The sequence below is a fragment of the Tinamus guttatus genome, unplaced genomic scaffold (assembly GCF_059628265.1).
Source record: "Tinamus guttatus ecotype Peru unplaced genomic scaffold, ASM5962826v1 Tinamus_guttatus_pri_ptg000027l, whole genome shotgun sequence".
Taxonomy (NCBI): domain Eukaryota; kingdom Metazoa; phylum Chordata; class Aves; order Tinamiformes; family Tinamidae; genus Tinamus; species Tinamus guttatus.
The window spans coordinates 3576903-3598444 of record NW_028288561.1 but is presented as its reverse complement, the minus strand read 5'-3'; the positions used below and the strand labels follow the sequence as shown (position 1 = coordinate 3598444).

The 21542-nt window shown below is 39.8% G+C and overlaps 1 protein-coding gene across 1 annotated transcript in view; it reads left to right on the top strand.

Moving 5' to 3' along the window:
- The window catches only part of ARFGEF2 (ARF guanine nucleotide exchange factor 2), a 30438-nt gene extending 14902 nt beyond the window's left edge, over positions 1-15536 (top strand). Inside the window, exons 16-39 of the mRNA XM_088528686.1 lie at positions 185-390; positions 1360-1444; positions 1568-1739; positions 2810-2961; positions 3167-3295; positions 3672-3830; positions 4603-4750; positions 5594-5693; positions 6440-6480; positions 6565-6734; positions 7351-7502; positions 7626-7798; positions 8076-8236; positions 9027-9157; positions 9258-9387; positions 9940-10075; positions 10721-10859; positions 10942-10996; positions 11287-11401; positions 11668-11798; positions 12787-12955; positions 13303-13441; positions 13779-13896; positions 14916-15536. Coding sequence (XP_088384812.1) covers positions 185-390; positions 1360-1444; positions 1568-1739; positions 2810-2961; positions 3167-3295; positions 3672-3830; positions 4603-4750; positions 5594-5693; positions 6440-6480; positions 6565-6734; positions 7351-7502; positions 7626-7798; positions 8076-8236; positions 9027-9157; positions 9258-9387; positions 9940-10075; positions 10721-10859; positions 10942-10996; positions 11287-11401; positions 11668-11798; positions 12787-12955; positions 13303-13441; positions 13779-13896; positions 14916-15092 — 3288 coding nt within the window. The 3' untranslated portion in view covers positions 15093-15536. The remainder of the gene's footprint in view (positions 1-184; positions 391-1359; positions 1445-1567; positions 1740-2809; positions 2962-3166; positions 3296-3671; positions 3831-4602; positions 4751-5593; positions 5694-6439; positions 6481-6564; positions 6735-7350; positions 7503-7625; positions 7799-8075; positions 8237-9026; positions 9158-9257; positions 9388-9939; positions 10076-10720; positions 10860-10941; positions 10997-11286; positions 11402-11667; positions 11799-12786; positions 12956-13302; positions 13442-13778; positions 13897-14915) is intronic.
- Positions 15537-21542: the final 6006 nt, after the last annotated feature.

Below are 21542 nucleotides of genomic sequence, written 5' to 3'. Positions count from 1 at the left end.
CCACCTGTTGAATGACACTAGTATGTTTTAGTTTTTAGATACTGTCCTGCTAACAGCTGCTTTGTCTACTCAGTGAAGCACCTCAGTCTTACAAAACTAAGTGCTGTGCAACTCTTGTGCCATCAGCTTTCTTGTGAAGCCGTCAGTTGGATTGCATGCTAGTAACTGTCTCTTGTGTTTTTAGACTCAAGTAGGGGAATTTCTTGGGGAAAGCAACAAGTTTAACAAGGAAGTGATGTATGCCTATGTGGATCAACTAGATTTCTGTGGGAAAGACTTTGTCTCCGCTCTCCGTATATTTCTGGAAGGCTTCCGGCTGCCTGGTGAAGCCCAGAAGATTGATAGATTAATGGAGAAGTTTGCTGCTAGATATATTGAATGCAACCAACGGTAATCCAGAACCTCTCAATTTGAGTGCCTGAAGAGCAGTGTTTTTGTGGGTGTATGTGGCCTCAGGGATAAAGTGCAACTCCCGCCTATACCACAGAAGTTGGGCATCTCTGCAGATTTGTGTGGAACAGATCTTACTGCTTATCTGTGCTGAAGCTCTTCAGCAGCCAGGCAAAATGGTTTTCTATCAGGATTTCCTGGAGGCGACTTTTAACTTCCATTTTTCTATCTAAAACTTCACAATACCAATGCTGGCATTTCAATATATGCCGCATATTTGTTAGAGGGAATTTTTGAATGAGAAGCCCTGAACGTGTTAAAATTCTGTAATATCTGATTTTTCCCTCATTTGTGGTCAAATCTGGATTAGTCAAGTATAAATAATAGTGATTAGCTGTAGCTTGTGAAAATTAAAAATAAACTGCTTAAGTAGCTAATAAAATGCTGCGCTTTTTTGTCTCCATTAGCTAAATGGAGAAGACAAATGCATGTATGTCACATATAAAGTAGACTGTTTCTGTTAAATCTAATACAGTAACAGGCTAGCATTAATGGGTATTCAGTCCTAACCGGTTCCCAGTTAGTCCGGTTGGTGTATCACTTGGTCTGATTTTGTGCAAATCCTTCTGAAACTCTGTGAGAATAGCCTGTCCTTTAGCTTTTTGTTGGAGTACCCAAAGGAGGATGATGTGTAATCTTATTGCAAGGAATTTGAAGATTCCGGTCCTCCTTACTAGTCAACCTTGTGAAAATGATGCTTTTATGTTCTTTTTAATTTATTTTCTAAAGCATTGGGGCTTCTTGCATTTCTAAAGTCTAATTTTAGGCCTTTAGAAGAGGCCTTATTGTGTTCTTTGATTGAACACATAGCACTCCTGGGTATTTATCCCTTGTATGTGGAAATAGAGCTAATGGATTGAGGAATTAGGAATCTAAAGCATGTTTCTTTTTGTTGTTTTATTCCCTCAGGCAAACACTGTTTGCTAGTGCTGACACTGCCTACGTTCTGGCATACTCTATTATAATGCTGACTACAGACTTGCACAGTCCACAGGTAGGAAAAAACACACAAAACTCCAGGAAAGGCCAAAACTCCAAAACAAAGCAGCTGTAGAAGTTCAAACTTCTCTAGAACTTTTTTTCAAAATCTGATACTAATTTCTGTTCTCTTTTATAGGTAAAGAATAAAATGACAAAGGAACAATACATTAAAATGAATCGAGGAATCAATGACAGCAAAGATCTGCCAGTAGAGTATTTATCCACCATCTATGAAGAAATAGAAGGAAAAAAAATTGCGATGAAAGAGACAAAAGAATATGCAATTGCAACCAAGTGTAGTAAGCCAAGTAAGGAGGAACCAGAACCTGGAATATCAGTGCTCTGAAATGTTGTAGTAATTTTCCTTCAACGTGGCATAGATGGCTCAGTTTCTTTTTGCAAATATCTCTGTGCAATACATAAATTACACTTAAAATGACTAATATAGGTAACTAGAATGAAACTGGCTTAGTTGTTATTTAATACTGCTGCTTTTGTGATGGAAACATAACTGTGTTCATCTAGTGCCACTGCAGAGAGGCAGCAGAAACTGTGGAGTTGTCTGTAATGGAAGTGTGAGGGAGATGGTTGGTACTTGGTTTGTAGGTTGACTTCTTGCTTTCATGTACTAGGCAGCTGTGTTTTGTGCCTGTCAAAAGCACGTTGTAGTTTAGAGGCTGAGAAATCATAAGTACCTGGTGATAAAATGTTTGAAAAAGGGAGAGATTGGAGAGTTTGTCATGACTTAATCACCTTTCCTTATCTAGAACAGCCACGGGCTTCTGTGTGGTATACAGCAGAAACCAGCATCCTCAACTGTACTTTGCTTTTACTCAGAATCCAATCAATGCCCAGTGTTCTAACTAGTGAATTCTGAATCTTTAGCTCTTCTTCAGTGATTTGGATGCTATTTGCAAAGTTTCTGGATCAGAACCGGAACAAACTGATTTGTCTGAAAAGTGAGGCTGCAACCTTTACTAAATCAATTAGAAAAAGAAACAATAATTTGTGATGGCTAGTTTTCTTTTGGGGACTTCAGCCTAAGAACACGAAGCATTTTATGCCTACTTTTATGGAAGGGGTGATTTACATTATGCCTCTAACTTCTGTGTTCAGCTCTCAGCACCTAGCATATAAGTGAAGGGTTGAGTTAGTTATGTTTAGAATAAAGTCTTTAGCTGGGATATGAATTTTAGTGCTGGAATTCTTTGCCTGTATCCTGTGACAACCTCTGAATTGTAATCCTTCTAGGAGATTTTTACCAACAGACTTCATTTCTTGCAGCTTCATTTAACATTTGTAATACCCACAGCTGAGTCATGGAATCTGCTATCTTAAAAAAAGAAAAACCAATGCAACTGTGTGGTGTTCCCCTTAGATGTAGCTAACGAGAAGCAGCGGAGGTTGTTGTACAACTTGGAGATGGAGCAAATGGCTAAAACAGCTAAAGCCCTCATGGAGGCAGTAAGCCACGCAAAGGCCCCTTTTACTAGTGCCACTCATCTGGATCATGTCAGACCCATGTTTAAAGTGAGTGTTCTCTTTGTATCTTCACTGCTAAGACAGTTTTAAGCTGAAAAAATGTGGGAAATGACCCTCTAGAGTTAGATAATACAACAGACAGTTGTTTTTTATTATTTATTTTTTGGGAGAGGGAGAGGGTGTGTTTAGTCTGCCTAATGCTTTAGGGTAAAACCTTAGCAGATTTCTAAACCTGGTTTCCTCCATTCTTTAGCTTGTATGGACTCCGTTGCTGGCAGCTTACAGTGTTGGTTTGCAGAACTGCGACGACACAGAAGTGGCGTCTCTTTGCTTGGAAGGAATACGATGTGCAATTAGAATAGCCTGTATCTTTGGAATGCAGGTCTGTATAATACTTTGCAGGGACCTCATTAGGGACAGTTTAGGCTCTGGGAGGGAAAAAAAAAAAAGAAATGTGAACAAGCTGTTTTATCAAGTTTACTGAAATGACCAAATAGAAATAACTGGCTTCCCTCACCATCTCTTTAGTTTGTTTTGAGATCTTGATATCCTCAAGCTTTTCATAAAGGCTCAGCAACAGAAGGGAATCAATTATTAAGTGCATTTGTGAGCTTGCCTCCTGTTCTCCCTCAGATGGAAAGTGCTCAAAATGTAATTGCCAGCTAGGCATGGAAAGAAGTCATACAGGCATGCTGGGGAAGTGGCTTTCTCCAGCTCTTGAGGAACTTAATTACATGGCTTGTTTCTCCTCTTCGTAGCTTGAACGAGATGCTTATGTGCAGGCGCTTGCTCGTTTTTCCTTGTTGACCGCCAGTTCCAGCATTACCGAAATGAAACAGAAAAACATAGACACCATTAAGACACTTATTACAGTCGCTCACACAGATGGCAACTATCTTGGGAACTCTTGGCATGAGGTAAAAACTTGTATAGCTTAAATAGTACAGCTACAATGTCCTTTGAAAACTCCAGGATTCTTTTATTCTAGCTTGTTTATTAGTTTCAGTTTTCAGTACTGCATTTAGCTCCCTGCATCTGTCAGAACCTCGGTTTGAAACCTGGATTTAAGTACACTAATTGGTAGGATTTTGTTAAAATTATCTCTTAACTATTTTGGCCAGACAGCCTATTGAATTGTTGATCATGCAAACCAAAGAATTGCAATCAACAATTCCAAATTTTGTCCGGTGTTTGGTAACCTTTGTGGTAAAATCACATAAAGTAACTAGTTGAGAGATGGATAAAGATAGACTATTGGGATCGTACGTATTTTTTAGCATGTCTTTAATCTGACCTAAATCTATGTTTCTGCTTAAAGGAAAATTCCTGCTGCCTCATCTTTGGCACGAGTCTTTGGCTGCATAATAGGATGAGCCAAAAGGCAGTTTAGCTGACAGGTTGTTTAGACTTGACTTAATAGTATCTCTCCCATGGCACCATGCAAAGTAATGCAAAGGTTTTCTTTTAAAGACCCACATTAGACTTTTGGGGTACTCTTGGATTTTGTTTTTGTTTTCCTTGCATATTGCAGTGATTCATGACAGCTGGTGCATTTCCAGTTACATTAGTAATGGTGTTTTAGCTCCATCAAACCTGGAGGTGGTGTCTAAAGGTTGGAGAATCTGTAGTGTTAGGAATACAAATGCAGTTGTATCCTGAAACAAAATGTTTAAACATCTCCTTTTTCAGATCTTGAAATGTATCAGCCAGCTTGAACTAGCACAACTTATAGGAACTGGAGTGAAAACTCGGTATCTGTCTGGCTCTGGGCGTGAAAGAGAAGGAAGCATTAGGAGCTATTCATCCGGAGGGGAAGAATTTATGGGCCTGGGATTGGGTAAGATAGTTAATCTTGAACTTCACAAAGCTCCATTTATAAGGCAGATATGATGGATCAGAAAACTCTGTGTAAGATGCAGAAACATGTTTTCTTGTCTTGATCTGAGGTTAATGAAACTAAATATGGATCTGTTCAGCATTTTAGTAGTTACCAATGTGTTTCAACTTTGTAATTGGATTAAGATATCAGTGAAATTCCAGATTTATTTTTTGGAATGTGAATATTGTCTGTGTTATCAGATAACACCTAAAATCATAGTTTAGTTTATTTTTCTTTTTACACTCTGTTTAGAAGAAAACTATAGAAACAGTATGTCTTTAGGGACTAACAGTTGTTTTAATGGTGTTTTTTTTTTTTTCTCTCCAAATAGTTTATCTTTGCCCATTGCATTTGCTATTTCCATTCATACCAATCCATACAAGATTTGCAATAAAAATCTGTCTTTCCATTGGAAACTAGAAAGCAGGTTGTCTTACTCTTTGGAAATTCCTTGAAACAGCCTTTCAGTTTCAGAATATTACAGAGTTAATGCTATGAGTAGTTAACGCTGGGTAGTTTTTCATCACTATTATTGTTGTATATATCTTATTTACAGTAGAAAATAATAATAATAAAAAGGTAACCTGAAGGTCAAAACATGATACCCCCCCAAAACTATTCTTTTTACTGGGTGTTCAATTTTGTGGTAATTTGGCACAGATTGGGTAAAGCACTGATCCATGTAAACTGCAAAATTGTGTCTCTTTTGTCTGGGGGGTGCCTACCTTTTGGTGTCAAAGGCCATATTTCGTGATGCAGAATGCTAGTGTTGAATTAGATTTGATTTGGTTTTCCTTGCAGGGAACCTGGTTGGGAGCGGAGCTGACAAGCGGCACATGGCAAGCATTCAGGAGTCGGTGGGAGAGACCAGCTCGCAGAGTGTGGTGGTGGCAGTAGACAGGTATTGAATATGATGTTTCTGGGGAAAATGCAACTTGAAGCTATTGGCCATCCTCACTTCATCTGCAGGTTCTGCCATATCAGGCACTTTCTTTTTGATTTTTTTCCCCAAAATCCCTTGTCAGAAAAAGGCTATTGATTAGCTATACTGTTATTTAATATAAAAAAATGAAATGTGTTGGAAGGGGACTTTTTGTAACTACAGAAACTATTAGGTGAGCCTGTACAATTCTACATTCAGCTTTGTGTTTCCTGTGAAGCTCTTGAGACTCTGAACACTCCTGGACAAGGAAGGGGTGGTTGCATATCCATAGTCTTTCTGATATCTGTTTCAACAGTCACAGTTTAAGTTACTCTTGAACTGCATAAAATGCAAGGAGACAGTGGCTGGTATCCAGTAAAGTCTTGCAACAAGCCTTCTTAATGTCTCTTTATTCCCCATGTTACCCAAATGGGTCTTCTGGCAGTGCATGCAGAGGAGAGAAAATGTGAGTCTGTGGTTGTTGCCACAGCACAGGAGAGCGTAGCAGATTCCAAGTTGCAGCAGGGAAATGAATGTTCAAAACTGCAAGGAGAGGGGCCTGAACTTCTGCCAAGTAATAAAAATAGAAGAGTTGCAGGGTTCATGGCATGGAGGGTTACATGGTCCTTTTAGGAGATGTAATGATGTTTACTTATAGTTCTAAGGTGTGATTGACTCTCTGGTGTGTGCAGCTAAAATTACAACTCATTTTATTTGTTCTACAGGATATTTACAGGATCAACAAGGCTTGATGGAAATGCAATAGGCAAGTATGCTGAGCACATGATGGTTTACAGGGACTCTTGCAGTGTAACATCCTGACCTTATAATGATGTGTGTTAATGTTCAGTCGACTTTGTGCGCTGGCTGTGCGCTGTTTCCATGGATGAGCTGGCTTCCCCACACCACCCACGCATGTTCAGCCTGCAGAAGATAGTGGAGATATCCTATTACAATATGAATCGCATTAGGCTGCAGTGGTCAAGGATATGGCAAGTGATTGGAGACCACTTCAATAAGGTAATCTAAAAATCAAAGTTGTAGCACATACATGAATGAGGACTTGTTTGATCAGCTTTTTCACTTTGCCTCCTTGAGGGGTGTAGGTGGTGGTGTGACATCAGGATCCATTAAAGGCACAAAAGTTTCCAGCATTTGAGCTGGAAAAATCTGAGCAATGTTAGGATTAGAATCTAGTATCTAATTAAAAGGGAACAGGTATTTAAAAACAGAAAAGAAATTAATGGAAGTAATCTTATCTAAGTACCTTGTTATATGACTTCGTACTCTTCCCTGTGCCATTGTTTTATCCTCCTGATCAAATGTAAGGATTGTTTCTGTCTTCTAAAATATCTAGAGATGATCCTGAAACAACAAAGGAGTTCTGTTGAGGAACTAGAGACATGCTGTCCTTCTGACCTAAGGTCTGTCTGGTGGTCGTTCTGCACTTGCATGCAGGATCTATGGGGCTTCTTATACAGACAAAATGATTGAGACAGGTCCCTTCCAAAAGTAATCCCTAATTTTCTATATATCTGAAAACTAGAAATGTGCCAAAGATTAAACTTGTATGATGAATCAATGCATGCTTTAATATGTTAGCTGGTAAGTGACTGAAAATACGCTTTTCTTCTAGGTTGGATGTAACCCTAATGAAGATGTTGCCATCTTTGCAGTAGATTCATTAAGGCAACTGTCAATGAAGTTTCTTGAGAAGGGAGAGCTAGCCAACTTCCGTTTCCAGAAAGACTTCTTGAGGCCTTTTGAGCATATTATGAAGAAAAACAGGTGTGCATGCACTGGAATCTCTGTGCTCTCTTGCTTGAGGCCTTTTTAAAGATGTGCTGTGATGTGGCATGGATTCCCTTGTAGGTGGAAGTGGCATTTGATACTGAACTTCTGCTTTTTCAGATCCCCAACTATTCGGGACATGGTAATCCGCTGCATTGCTCAGATGGTGAACTCTCAAGCTGGTAATATTCGCTCTGGCTGGAAAAATATCTTTGCAGTTTTTCACCAAGCTGCTTCTGACCACGATGGGAATATTGTGGAGTTGGCCTTTCAAACCACAGCACATATCGTTAGTAAGTAATACTTGACAGATACAATTACCTAAATTAAAACTGCTCTCATTCGGCATAAAAAGGTTATCAGAATAAGACTTTTGTATTACTAGGTAAATAGAGATAAGACCTAATTGCAGCGTTCAAACAGTTTGCTTGTAAGATTTTATGTGTGATGTCTTCTATGTCTATTATGTCTTCTGATCCCCTATGGGGGGGGGGGGGGAACAGCAACAGTAACCTACTAGCTGGTTACTATTAGTAAATTTTAACAAGTATTTTTATTTGTTTTCCACAGCAAATATTTTTCAACAGCACTTTCCAGCAGCAATTGATTCATTCCAGGATGCAGTAAAATGCCTTTCAGAATTTGCCTGTAATGTAGCATTTCCAGACACAAGCATGGAAGCTATTAGGCTTATTCGTTATTGTGCAAAATATGTTTCAGAAAGACCACAGGTATTTTCTTACACATTTACTTACCTTTGTGTATTGCTGCAGCATTTTCTCCTGCTAGACTGAGCATTTTTATTGCAGCCAAGAAATAGCTGTCAAAGTTCAGTCTCCAAAGCACGAGTGTTTTTATTAAAAGTTTATTCAAAATTAGGAAGCTCTTTGTTAGGTTAGCAGTAAACTAGGAATAGTTAAAACACTTTGTTTAGAATGGAAATAACTGATTTAAACAGTCCTTTTACTGCAGTGTTAGCCTAATATTGAAAAGAACTTCATGTTTTGTCAAACTGATTATATCCAGTTAAACTGGCTCCAGACATGCTTTTTTTTCTATGTCAGTCTATTGTTTAAATGCTTAATATAACTTTCATTTCGCTGAAAAGAGCCTAGGTTTATACTGCAGTTGCACATGAACTGTTGCAAGATAGGCATAGTGTACGCCAGAAAAACACATAACTGGTTTATGTGCAACTGCTGAAATTTAGGCTCTATTAGTACATAGATATCTGTATCTAACTTTTTTCTGTCACTGTGAACCTTGTTTGCTAATGTCAAAGTCTGTGACTGGTAGAAAACTACAACAGCTCTAAAATAAAACTGATTTGATGTGAATACTTATTCTCATATATTTTTACAGCTATCTCCAAAAGTATGTATCTCTTTTCTTTTTGAAAGAATGAGTGTAACAGTATAAATTGAGCTAACTTTCCAAACCTATTTAACACTAGAAGTATCTAAAATACATCAGAATTCTATTTTTTCAGTTTCTTTTTTTTCTCCTCTGTCCATCTCTAAGGTATTAAGAGAATACACAAGTGATGACATGAATGTTGCTCCTGGGGACAGAGTGTGGGTCAGAGGATGGTTCCCTATATTATTTGAACTTTCTTGCATCATCAATCGTTGTAAATTAGATGTTCGAACAAGGTAATAAAGCTCTTCTGCTTTTTGTTTGCATACAGTTTGGGAAAGAATCACAGGTAGTCATTTTAATATCTTTTCCTATAATTGCTTTTGTTGTTTGTAGAGGCTTGACAGTGATGTTTGAAATAATGAAGAGTTATGGCCATACTTTTGAAAAGCACTGGTGGCAAGATCTGTTCAGAATTGTGTTTCGGATTTTTGATAATATGAAATTGCCTGAACAACAAACAGAGGTAATAAATTAAAAAAAAAAAAAAAAAAGTAGTAAAAAAAAGCCAAGAATTGAGTTATATTTTTGAGAGTGTGAAAGGGTTACTGAAAATCTGGGAAATGAGAACAATTTGGATTTATTATCCTAAAAGGAACCACTGGAATTAGTCCTCTGAAACTCAAAATCAAGACAGTTTGTATTTTTTGCCTTAACACTGCACTTCACCCCTGCTGGCATTTTGTCATCATGATCTACAGAGTACATTAGAACTCAATGAAGTGCGTATGAAGCTACCAAAGTTGGTATTTCCAGGTGAAAACCTGTCACATATCCAGTGACCTATCTAGCTGTTCCCAGGGAGAATACTGATCACCGCGAAATACATTTTCACAAGGGATGCAGTGGCTACCTAATGCTGCTGACAAGACATGTGCAGTAGTGGGCCCTTTTTCTACTTTTTATCTAAATTGTTGTTCTCTTCAGAGGTCAATTCCTTTTTCAAGTAACTGTTTGTAAGCAAATTGGTATCATAAAAGAACCCCCATAAAAACAAAGGCTTCTCATTTCCTAACAGAAATCTGAGTGGATGACAACTACATGCAACCATGCACTTTATGCAATCTGTGATGTATTTACCCAATTTTATGAAGCTTTAAATGAGATCCTTCTTCCTGATATATTTGCACAGTTACACTGGTGTGTAAAACAAGGTAACTTATTTACTTTTATCTTTCGATGAATGTATTTTTAGATTGCTCATTTTTTCAAGAAAAAAAAAAGTTTACTGATTTTTTTGGAAGAATAGAAATTACCACTGGAACAATGTGTTATATAATAGATGTGTGCTGTGTCTTAAATATTTAAAGGTCATTCTATTTAATCAGTTAGGCAGCTCTTAATGTACGTATCATGCTATTGTGATATAGTAAAACAGCTTGAGGAGTTCAGTTTTGTATTCTTTGTAAATGTATTTGAATTTCGACTCGTGTGCCTGAAATCTTGCAGTTTACTAGCACAGAACTTGAGGGACTAGCTAGAAAGAAATTTTAAGAACCTTCAATTCCTGTTTACCTTCTTTCATCCCACTCTAAGCTTCCTTCCTGTTTCTTTCCTTTGTCTTCCCTCATTGATTTTTCAGTCCCATGATGTCTCCTCTTAAACAGTACTTTCAGTTCAGTAGGACCCCAAAGTTCCTGTTGCTGTAGTATAATTTACACACAGGTTTTGAGCTACTGTGGGCACTTTGTACAAGCAGCATGTATCTCTGAACAAAAGTCTTAATGGAGCTGTATAAAGAATAATTCATTTTCCTTGTTATTATGCAAGTTGATAAATATGGAACGTGTCATTCACAGATAATGAGCAGTTGGCTCGATCAGGTACAAATTGTCTAGAAAATCTGGTAATACTGAACGGACAGAAATTCAGTCCTGAAGTCTGGGGCCAAACGTGCACTTGTATGCTAGAAATCTTCAAAACTACCATTCCTCATGTGTAAGTATGTGAAGAATATTTTGAAAACTAAGAGCTATTTCAGAACAACAGTATTTATACAGTTTTTCTTCTCCCTGGGAAGCTTGCTTACATGGAGGCCTGCAGGCATGGAGGAGGATTCGGCTGAAAAACACTTGGTAAGAGTTATTTCAGTGCAAACTAAGCTGAAGGCTAGTGTGTTAGGTTAGCTTTAGAAATACTTTATGTCAGTAAAGTAATTTGACAGCGAACAGTGGAATTAACATTAGCTTGTATTTGATAGCATTGTGAAATAAGATAAAAAGAATTGAACTAATCTAATCTAAACTAATAGTTAAGTCATCTCAAAACTGATAGTTGGATGATAGTTTTTTGGAGATTATCAGAATTTTTCAATCTATTCAATCTATTTTCAATCTATTTCAATCTATTTTACAATCTATTTTAGGATTTGGATCTAGATCACCAGTCTCTAAGCAGCATGGATAAAAATGCTTCAGAAAGAGGACAGAGTCAATTTTCAAATCCTACAGATGAAAGCTGGAAAGGTGGTGCTTATACAAGTAAGGATAATCTGCGAGTTAATCTTTCATGACCACTGTTAGTCCATCTCTGTAGTCTTTGGAGGTGGGGAGAAGGCTTTAAGCCATTTGATCACTTAAAATCTTAGTTGTAAAGACTTGATGTAACCTCTTATTTTTGGAGAAAAAGTGTTTCCCTTTATAAGGTGATTCACAGCATCACAAAACTTGAAAAGGTTGTAATTTTGCTAGCCTGTTTTAAGTGTATTGTCATTATTTCTAAAACCTGTTTTGTTCCATTTCATTAGACCAGAAATTATTTGCTGGCCTTCTTATAAAGTGTGTGGTACAGCTGGAATTGATACAGACCATTGATAATATAGTATTTTATCCAGCAACAAGCAAGAAGGAAGATGCTGAGCACATGGCTGCAGCTCAGGTACAATCAGATTTATTTATACCTGTGGCAGTAAAGTGCAAAGACAGTACTTGTAAAGTGTATTTACAGAATGGAGTACAGGGAGTCTCTTGATTTCTCTAACTTTCAAAATTACCCCAAATGTATTGTTTCTCTTTGCAGTGATTCCTTGACAGTTTTCCCGTTTGTACATGTTTTGTAATAAATGCATATTCCTTAAGTATGTATTTGGTTTGGGGGAGAGGCTTATGTTTTTGACCAAGATTTTGAGGTTGTTCAACATCTGGGTTTACACAGGAGGAGATGCAGAAGTTGAACTTCTGCAGAAGGTTAATGATCAAGATTTAATTCATTACCATCCTTGGAGAGGTCCTTGCCCCTGAAAATGGAACTATTATGATTCTTAGGGAAGAGTGCAAGGTAGCTCTTGCTTTTCTATATTAATGTAGCCATAGGTTACAAGTTCAGGCTAGTGCATTAATGTTTGAGGGGCTGGTACTGTAAGATTCCTAATGAAATTAGCTAAAAAATGGAAAAACTCTAAAGAAACTTCTGACATTGGCCCAAAACGAGTAGCTTCTACACTGTGCAGCATTTAAATCTGTGCTAATTTGGTGAGAATTCCATAGAGACAGTCAGTCAGATCCTAGGAGCAAGGAAATGTGCTCCACTGAATTGCCATCATCTCCCTTTGTCTTGATAATATGGGAGGCCCTTCCCATTTGTTCTGGTTTATCATATCATTAACCATGGGATAGATCGTAACTTTTCTTACAATATCGTACTGAAAAGAATACCCCCTTGACACATTTTTAGACTTGCTGTTCTTGCGTTTTTTTCTTTAAAAGCTCTGTAGGTGACATCTGTTGGTCTCTATTGCACTAATATTTCCCTTGTACCTAAAAATGGAATCTTGATGGAGTTAGTGTATGGTCTCTGAAGTATCAAAGAAGGTCTCTTAAGACTATATAATAAGGCTAAATTATTGATGCTGTTCGGTTTTCTTTAGAGAGATGCGCTGGATGCAGATATCCACATTGACACAGAAGACCAAGGAATGTATAAATACATGTCTTCACATCACCTTTTTAAGCTACTAGATTGCTTGCAAGAGTCTCATTCATTTTCAAAAGCCTTCAATTCAAATTACGAACAGCGAACAGTCTTGTGGAGAGCAGGTGAGGCTTTTACTTTTAGCTTGGTGGAAAATACTGAACTCCATTTACGGTTTTGAATGTATCTCGAAATAGAAAAGAGTACTACTACGGTAATCTACAGTTTATCTGCGACCTTTGTGTGCTTTTATTACTTGTCTCCTTTCTAGTCATTTTAAGAATTACTATTTTCTGTTTTTTCATTAAAATAAAGCAGCAAGGTTTGCACTGCAATAATTGAATGTCTCTATAAGAATAGATACACCATCCAAAAATTGATAAACTCTACTGCTTGGCTGGTAACTACTACTGTGGATTTTCCCTCATCCCTTCCCTCCCCTCGACCTCTCCCACATGTGACTGTTTTCTAGGGTTCAAGGGTAAATCAAAACCCAATCTCTTAAAACAAGAGACCAGCAGCTTGGCTTGTTGCTTGAGAATCCTCTTTCGAATGTACATCGACGAAACCCGCCGAGACGCCTGGGACGCGATACAGCAACGGCTGCTCAGGTAAAAGCACCGGGCGCAGGAGCGCGTTCGCTTTGGTGCGTGGTGCTTCCTACCAGGTGGCTGCCAATGCTCTGTTTTAGGTTGAGCAGAGCATGCAGAATATATGAAGATAAAGGACTGCTCTTTAAAAGTGAATGCAGTATTAAGGAAGCGACCTATTCAGCATAAACAAAGCACCTTCTTGTTTGACTTATTGCTACTTTTGCAAAGAAAAGTTTGTACAAATATTTTTCATACTGTTGAGTACAGTATGATATTCAGAGGTATAATGGATGCAGTAACTTAATGTAGCATAAGGTGCAGTATGCATGCAATGTAATGTAACTGTGTTCTCCAGTGTGTGCAGTGAAGCCCTGGCATATTTTATTACTGTGAACTCGGAAAGCCACAGAGAGGCATGGACCAATCTACTGCTGTTGCTTTTAACAAAAACACTAAAAATTAGTGATGAAAAGGTAAGAATGGGCTGAAAGTAACATCTTTTTGCATTATTTTTTTCTCTGTTTCTCTGCTATTGAACTCGGGCTTTGCTCTCCTCAGATGTGTTGCAAGATGGTTAATTCACTTATTCGCATAGGATGCATTCTCCTTGAAATACAGGAATCATTACATCTCCATGTGCAAGCATTCTGTGTAGTGGAAATGGAACTGTATTCATAAAGGCAAATGCTGTTATTTTGGAATGTTGATACATTTCATATAGAAGTACTTTGAATGTGCAACTTTGAATGTGAAAGGAACTTCATTGCATTTCAGTAATACAGAGTGGTAAACTTCACCAGTGTAAAACTGGAATTCTTGTCCCTTGATAGCAATGATGAAGAATTATCTTCAGGGTTTCAGTCCTTTTGAGGGACATTAATGCAAATGTTCATTAGTTTAGCACATACAGTGAAGCTCTGGAAGTTGTTCAAATTTTTTTTAAGAAAACTTTCTCCAACTTGGAATTTTTTTCTCCACTGCAGAGTGTGTAATTCTACTTCACTCTTGCATATTTTAGTGTAATTTATCCACAGTTTATGTAGGTTCGGAGTCTTTCTCACTTATCTTTTATCCAGAGAAGAAAGAATTGAGAAATCTCGTGGATGTGGAGTGTTGCAGATGATATTTCTGGAGCTTGAGGAGCAACTGGACAAGTTCATATGGCTTTTCCTTTATGTATAGGGTCTGATATCACCTCTACCTCTGGAAATCCAAGCCACAAATTGGAGTCTGACTGTGTATTCAAGGAAAATATTACCACCTGCTTGCTGTCCAGGTGTTTTTTTGTAAGCATCTGCTGAGGCTGATGCAGAAGACAGACATAGGGCTTGATGGGTCCTTGGTCTCATGTAGTGTGGGCTTTTCTAATCAATGGATTTAGCTGTGAGTGTGTGTGTGTGTGTGTATGTGTGTGTATGTGTGTGTGTTTGTAATCCTGCAGTAACAGAGAATAACTGTCTTTTTTTTTTTTTAACATTTCCTCTTTTAATAGTTTAGGACACATGCTTCAACATATTACCCATACCTGTGTGAAATCATGCAATTTGACCTGATTCCTGAGCTTCGGGCTGTGCTACGGAAGTTCTTCCTGCGCATAGGTGTTGTGTTCAAAATCTGCATAACAGAGGAGCAGATACGGACAGCTGGGACAAAATTACCTTCGTGGTAGCCCGACACAGAGTTAGTTACTGCTGCTTGTACATAAAGCTGCGTTCCGCAGATGGATTAAAGTGGATAGCAGCAGGGGGAAATGGGACCCTGGTAAATCAACAGAGTAGCAAGTTACTCTGACCGTAGCGGCAATTTTGGGGGAGGAAAGAAACCTGTTCTGCCCGTCCTACAAAATTATCAGCAGTTTTTTATTTAAATTGTTGCTTACAGAGTTAATACAGTAGAAGTAAAGTCTGTTTCAATGCTAGTCATACTTATGATCAAGTCTGTCTCTTCTAATCTAATTGTTCAGTTTTGCATCCCAGCTAAATCTTAAATCAGCTGGAAATTATTCCTTAATGGAAATTATGCCCCTTGGAAATAATGAATATAGTTGTATAGCTTTGTGATGTTAGCACATGTGTTCCAAATAAACTATGCTGCAGTGCTAATGACCACCTAAGATCATTCTGGGTTTTTCTTTGTATGCACCTGACTAGACCAGGCAGGGCAGTTTAGTTGGGTTGTTGTGGACACCTGTAGGATATTCCAGTTTGGGGGAAGGGTTTTCCTGCTGTTTAGCAGTTCATTTTAAAAGACCTTTTTTTTTTTTTTTTTTTTTTTTTTTTTTAATAGCAATGTTTCATATTCTGAAATGTTCTTCTGTTCTTATGGAAGGTTTTATATCAGGAGCACTCAGTAATATTTATTCTAGCTCATTAGTCTTACATTAATTTAAAGCATTAAAATGAAACTTTCAGACTTTCAATTGACTTTCAAACATTGCTGGATCATGGACCAAGGATCTAAAGTAATATGATAATTGAGGTTTTGAATAAGTAACATTGTCTTTACCCTTGACTATAATCTATTTAGTAATAATTTTCTCTCTTTAACAAGAAGTAACCTATCCTTAATGCATATCAATGTTGTGTTTCTTTATTGCAGATCTGAAAGTGCTGATTGTTCTTGTGCATTTTTTAAATGTCTCACTTGTAGCTCCTATTGTGATTTGGAAAGATTTTTTTTTTTTTTTTAAAAAAAAAGGAACCGGAATGCTTTAAGCAAATTTGAACTTTAAGCTCATACATGTACTGCAAGAGTTTCCAAAATACTTCTGTGCTTGGAAGTATCTGTAAAACAAACATGTGGCCTCACACTACGTATTGTTTTCCCTGTGAATTTTTCTTTCATAGCAAGACTTCAGTTAATTGATATTGTATCATGGAAATACGTGTCACAGAACTGAAGTACTGCAGGGATGAATCCTGTCCTTTGAAAAAATTTTAATTGCAAGTTGAGCTTTCTCTAAGCAAAGCATGGCAGGATAATAGGGTAGGTGCCACCTCGTGAAATATATTAATGCATTCAGCACTGTGCTATCTATATTGGGAACCCTGAAATATAACAGTATTTTTAAAAATGGATTTGTATTAAGTTCTAGATTCTTCATTGTTAAGGCGAGCTTTCTGATAGGGCAGCCCTGGTTGAAGCAGTGTTGGGATATTTCCCTTTTGGAGCCGTTTGGGTTTTTTTTTGTTTTGAGCTTTCTCCAAATGCTCATGGGGTGCTCCCTCAGTAAGTCAGTTTACTAAAGCAGTGTTTGGGAGTGTTCTTTACAGTCAACAGAACTGGTTTTCACTTTTTTTTTTTTTTTTTTTTTTTTTTAAACCAAAGAAAAGTAAATGGTTGTTGTGGCTCTTTAATATTTAAATGCCTGTTAAATGTATACATTAACGTTTAGTAAAAAAAAGAATACATGGTTGTATTATACCATAAGGAAAGACTGAAAAATAAGTAATGTCTATATCTAACTTACTGAATTTGCAATGTCTTTTTGTGTTCCATTTAGTGTAGCTGTTCGTTCCCTGGTAGTGCCACTTCATTAATTACAGTAAAAATGAAGTATTTATTTTGATACTATTTAAATATTTAAACTGATCTTTTTCTTGTCCTAGATGGTCTTAAAAATATTTGAAACTTTATTTTTTTCAGATTTTGAATGTCACAGCCTCATTGAATGTACACCCTTAGCTCCTGTCAAAACACAATTTTAAGTTGCATGCTTTCTCTGTATGTTTCAGTTCTGAAAGCCTTACAACTTGTGTCTTGAAAATGACTCTTAATTTTCAGATCTAAAATTATTTTACAGATGCATCATAGGCATTCTTAAGCAAAGCTTTTATTGTATTTATACCATATATAGACTGCTGAACTGAGGTACATGATATCAGAACCATTCTAGATTTATGCTGTGGTGCATGAAGTTGATGAGGACTGGAATGCAATGGGATTGTAACAGCCTTAATCCAGACACAGTTTTGTTGAATTGACTGTACACAAAGCAATAAGTCGTTAAGTGTAATATCTGAAACATTTGTGTTTACAACTGTTTAGTTTCCCTTACACACTCAAAGATCATAACCCATAAATATTTTAATGAAGCTACTACCGCTGAGCCAAACTCCTAAAGCAATCGCTGCTGGTTCTGATTTTGTGCTGGACTTTGCTGACACCGACTCGAGCTGCCTTGGGCAGTTTTACTGGCTTCAGTGGAACCGTATGAACGAAAACAAGGTTCTTTGTCAGCAGATCCTGGAAGGGATCAAGGCCTGTATGTGCAATACATGGAGAAACTGATTAAGTTAGCTCTTAAAGGTTTTAAATGGTGTTATGCAACAAATTATAGCTAAACCACCTTATAATTTAATGGTATAAATATGGAGACTCTGCATGGTATTTTACTACTACTTACTGTGCAACCCTCTGCGATGAATAGGCAGGATACTTATTAAGAAAACCCTTAAACTTCCTTTTGCAAGGAAGAATATAATTTTTTCAAAAAATTTGCAACCTGCCTGTTCTCTCTTGCTCTGAAAGCAGTTCCAGTTAACAGTGCTGTAACCCCCCTGCGCTTCGTCTTCAGCTTAGTCTATCACTTAAAGTATTTAAAGTACCTTTAGTCAGGAGTAAAAACAAAGCTTCTACCCCAGCAACAGTGCAGCCCCCCTGTAATATGTAAATTGTTTGTTCTGCACCTTTAATTTTATTTTTGTGCAAAAAAATGTATGTTTTTACCTATTTTAAATGCCTTTTTTGGAGAGCTCCAGATAAAGTGCATTTACTAATACCAATAACAAAAAGCAGACTTTGCCCAATGGATGTATACATTTTTGAAAGAATAGTGACTTATATGAAAAAGCTCTGTAAAGTTTTCTACATTAAAGAAAATACTATGTATAATACTGTTACAATATTCCATGCTTTGATCAAGTGGTAAATCAATAAAGTTTTGAAAAGCGTGGCTTGGTTTGGATGTAGTTTTTAGAAGAACGTCATCGGGAAGAGGCCTGGCGCTCTTTGCTTTCAGCGGGGCTGCAGTATCCCCCTTGATTTTCCTCTCCCCTCGCGGTTCGGGAGGGATCGGGACTCCTTGGGGATGGAGGTGTCGCTGCAGCGCCCCCGTTTTAGCCCCTTTTTAGCCCATAACGGGACCGAGGCACCGCCTCACGGCGCGCGGGGCGGGGCGGGGCTCCCTGCCTCCCCCGCGGCCTTGTGGGAAGAGCGCCGCCATTGGTCGGCCACCTCAGGCGGGAGTGCGGCGGGGATTGGCTCAGCTGGGAGCGCGTAGGGCGAAGCGGGGCCGCTGATTGGCCCGGCGGGCGGGCGGTGGCACCGCCCTGCGTGATGCGGTCACGGTGCGGCCGCCGCGCCCTCTCGCCGCGGTTTGAATGTGAAGCGCAGCCGGGGCGCTCGGAGCCGCCGCCGCCGCCGCCGGGAGAACGCGCCAGGTGAGGCCGCCGGCGCTGCGGGCGGCGGGGCGGGAGGGCGGCGCGGCCTTGCGGCGCTGTGCGCTGCCCGCGCCCGGCCGGGCCGCCGTTCGGCGCGGGGCTCCGCGCTGGGCCCGCGGAGCGGCGCAGCTCACTGTGCTGGGGCTGCCTCGGCCCGCCTCCCGCTGCTCGCCATTGGCCCGTGGGGCTTCGGGGCTGCGCTGCGCGCCCTTCTCATTGGTGCGCGCAGCTGTCCGTCTGGCGGCGGGGGGAGGGGAGCGCGCGCGGCGGGGCGGTTGGGGCTCCCGCGGCGGGTCTCGGCCCGCGCCGCCCGCCGGGTTCCGCGGAGCCCCGCGATGCGCGCGGGGACCGCAGCGGCGCCGGCCCCGCGGAGAGCGCGCGGGCGGCCCCGGAGCGAGGCCGCGGGGGAGCGGCCCCGCGTCCCGGCCTCCTGTCCCCGTGTCGCGGCCTCGTGTCCCCGCGTCGCGGCCTCGTGTCCCTGCGCGCCGCGGCCGCGTGGGCCCCGAGGTGGCCGGGGAGCGAGAGCGTGACCACCGTGGAAGCGCCAGCGCACGTAGTTCGGGGCCGCGGCGGCGCGCGACGGGGTCTCCTCCTCGTCCTCCTCCTCATGTGTCCGTCGTGAACTTGAGTGAAACCGCTAACGCGCCAAGCGCGTCTGTGCGGGCCTCGCTGCACAGAGAGTCTGGCCCAGGGCTGCTCTGCTGCAGCCTTCAGGGCGGCTGGTGGCCGTTCGTAGCTAAAGGCATCGCTCCGCACCGGCCGCGGCCCCGACTCAGTGCGGTCCTGCAGACAGACCCCTTCAGACGTGTGGGCTGTGGTTGTATCAGGGCTGGTAACGTACTGAGTGTTTGACCAAAAAAAAAAAAAAAAAAGAGGAGGATCTGCAGTGTTCATTTCTTGGAGGGGCAACATAACTTTTCTATTTTCTGTAACACTGCTATGAAGAAAGGCTAATTCCTTCTTGTGAAGAAAACATGGGATAACTAGTAGTTCTAGAAGACCAAACGCTGCCACAGCTGTCAGATGCCAAGGCCTGTCAGCTGTTGCTTAATGGTGGTTCTGGCATGTGGTTGGTGAAGTTGAGTGTAGGATGAAAAAGTAAGCGGGCGATGCTGTGGGAATAAAATGCTAACTTACTTGTGTCTCTATGTGTGTATGTCAAGCTAAAATATTTATTTCCTACATGTAGTGGAAAAAAATAGAGGAAGAGAAGGACATAAGATTAAACACGTAGGAAGTGAAAAAATATTCATGCATAGTTTTTGTAAATATCCTCTGCATAAGGAAGTACTGGGTTCAAACCTCCCTGCTTGCCCTGCAAAGTAAACTCACAGCGTGAAATGTATGAGTATGCTGTCTTATAGGGACCCCTCTACTATATAACTGCCCGAGGTATTTTTGTAAAGTCCCTTCAGTACTGTGAGTGTCCTGTTTCTGTTTGATTTCCTTGCTGAGTAAAGCTTAGTATTCATAAATGGTTTCTGGATGGGCTTGCATGCCAGTTTTGCAAATTTTCCTAATGTAGTTAGATGCCTCTTTCTTTTAATGAGGAAAAGCATAAAGGTTAATTTCCGCATCATGATACTGATGTATGAGGCTGCTCTGTAGCAGAACAGAAGAGCTGGGTTTTACTGGTGATGACTGATAATCCTGCACTTCATTAGGATTTGAGTGATTAATGTAAATTGGTGAATGAGGCTGCAGATGAAGAAACTCAAGGAGAGTGAGAGGTGAAATAGGGGGGTAGGACTTTTGTTGTGTCCTTCCTTAGCCCCCCCTCTGTATTGGGATCTCAGTTACTCATTAACTTTGATTTAAGTCAGGAGAATACAGTTGCTCTCTTAGTGATATAAATGCTGTGGTTAAAATTTGAATTGTTAAAACTTGCTCCCTTTGCAGATATGCAAACTTTATTCATTGAACTAGTCACAGACCAAATCCAAAGCATGATAGACAAATTTAAGTCTGTGTGATTAAACTTCCAGGGGAAGAACAGCAGCCCTCCTTCCACATTGCTCCTGCAGTGGATGAGCTGTGCTGCTGATGGAGGGAGAGATGGGCAGAACGGGTTGTGGGATCCAAAATAAAATGTCCATTAAAATGTTACTGTAATCTGAATGGTTCTAATAAAAGCTGTGAAGATAACTGTAGTATGTAAGAGAACATGAGTAGGAGGATGTCTGGAGAGGAGTAATCTAGACTTGTTTACACATAGTTATTCTAACTATTGCAGTTTAATTTCATGCCTGTCCTCACCTTGGACAAACCCTTTGGGTTTGTAATTTTTTTGTCTTTCGAAAAGAAAAAAAGTGTTTTCTCTAGACAACATGACAGGTAGGTGTTTTAAAACCCAAATTGACTCTCTAGTACACTAGGGAATCTTTTAAAACTTTCTAATTCATGGCTATTCAGCTCTTTGCAATCAGGGCAGGTTTCTGAGGCTAATAGTTGTTCTCAACAGCAAAACTGAACTCATGTTGTCAAGTGAAGGAAGAAATGATCTTCTGTTGGTGCCCTGCTCATGGAGTGTGTTCTGACTGTGCCTAGCCGTGCGCTAACTCTTGTTTTACTGAATCAGGCCTATGAGATAGGAGTGTAGTCTTTGAGGTATACTCAAAAAAACAGCTGATTGCTTCTCCCGTGCAATCTATTTCTACATGTGTCACTTACAGGATATA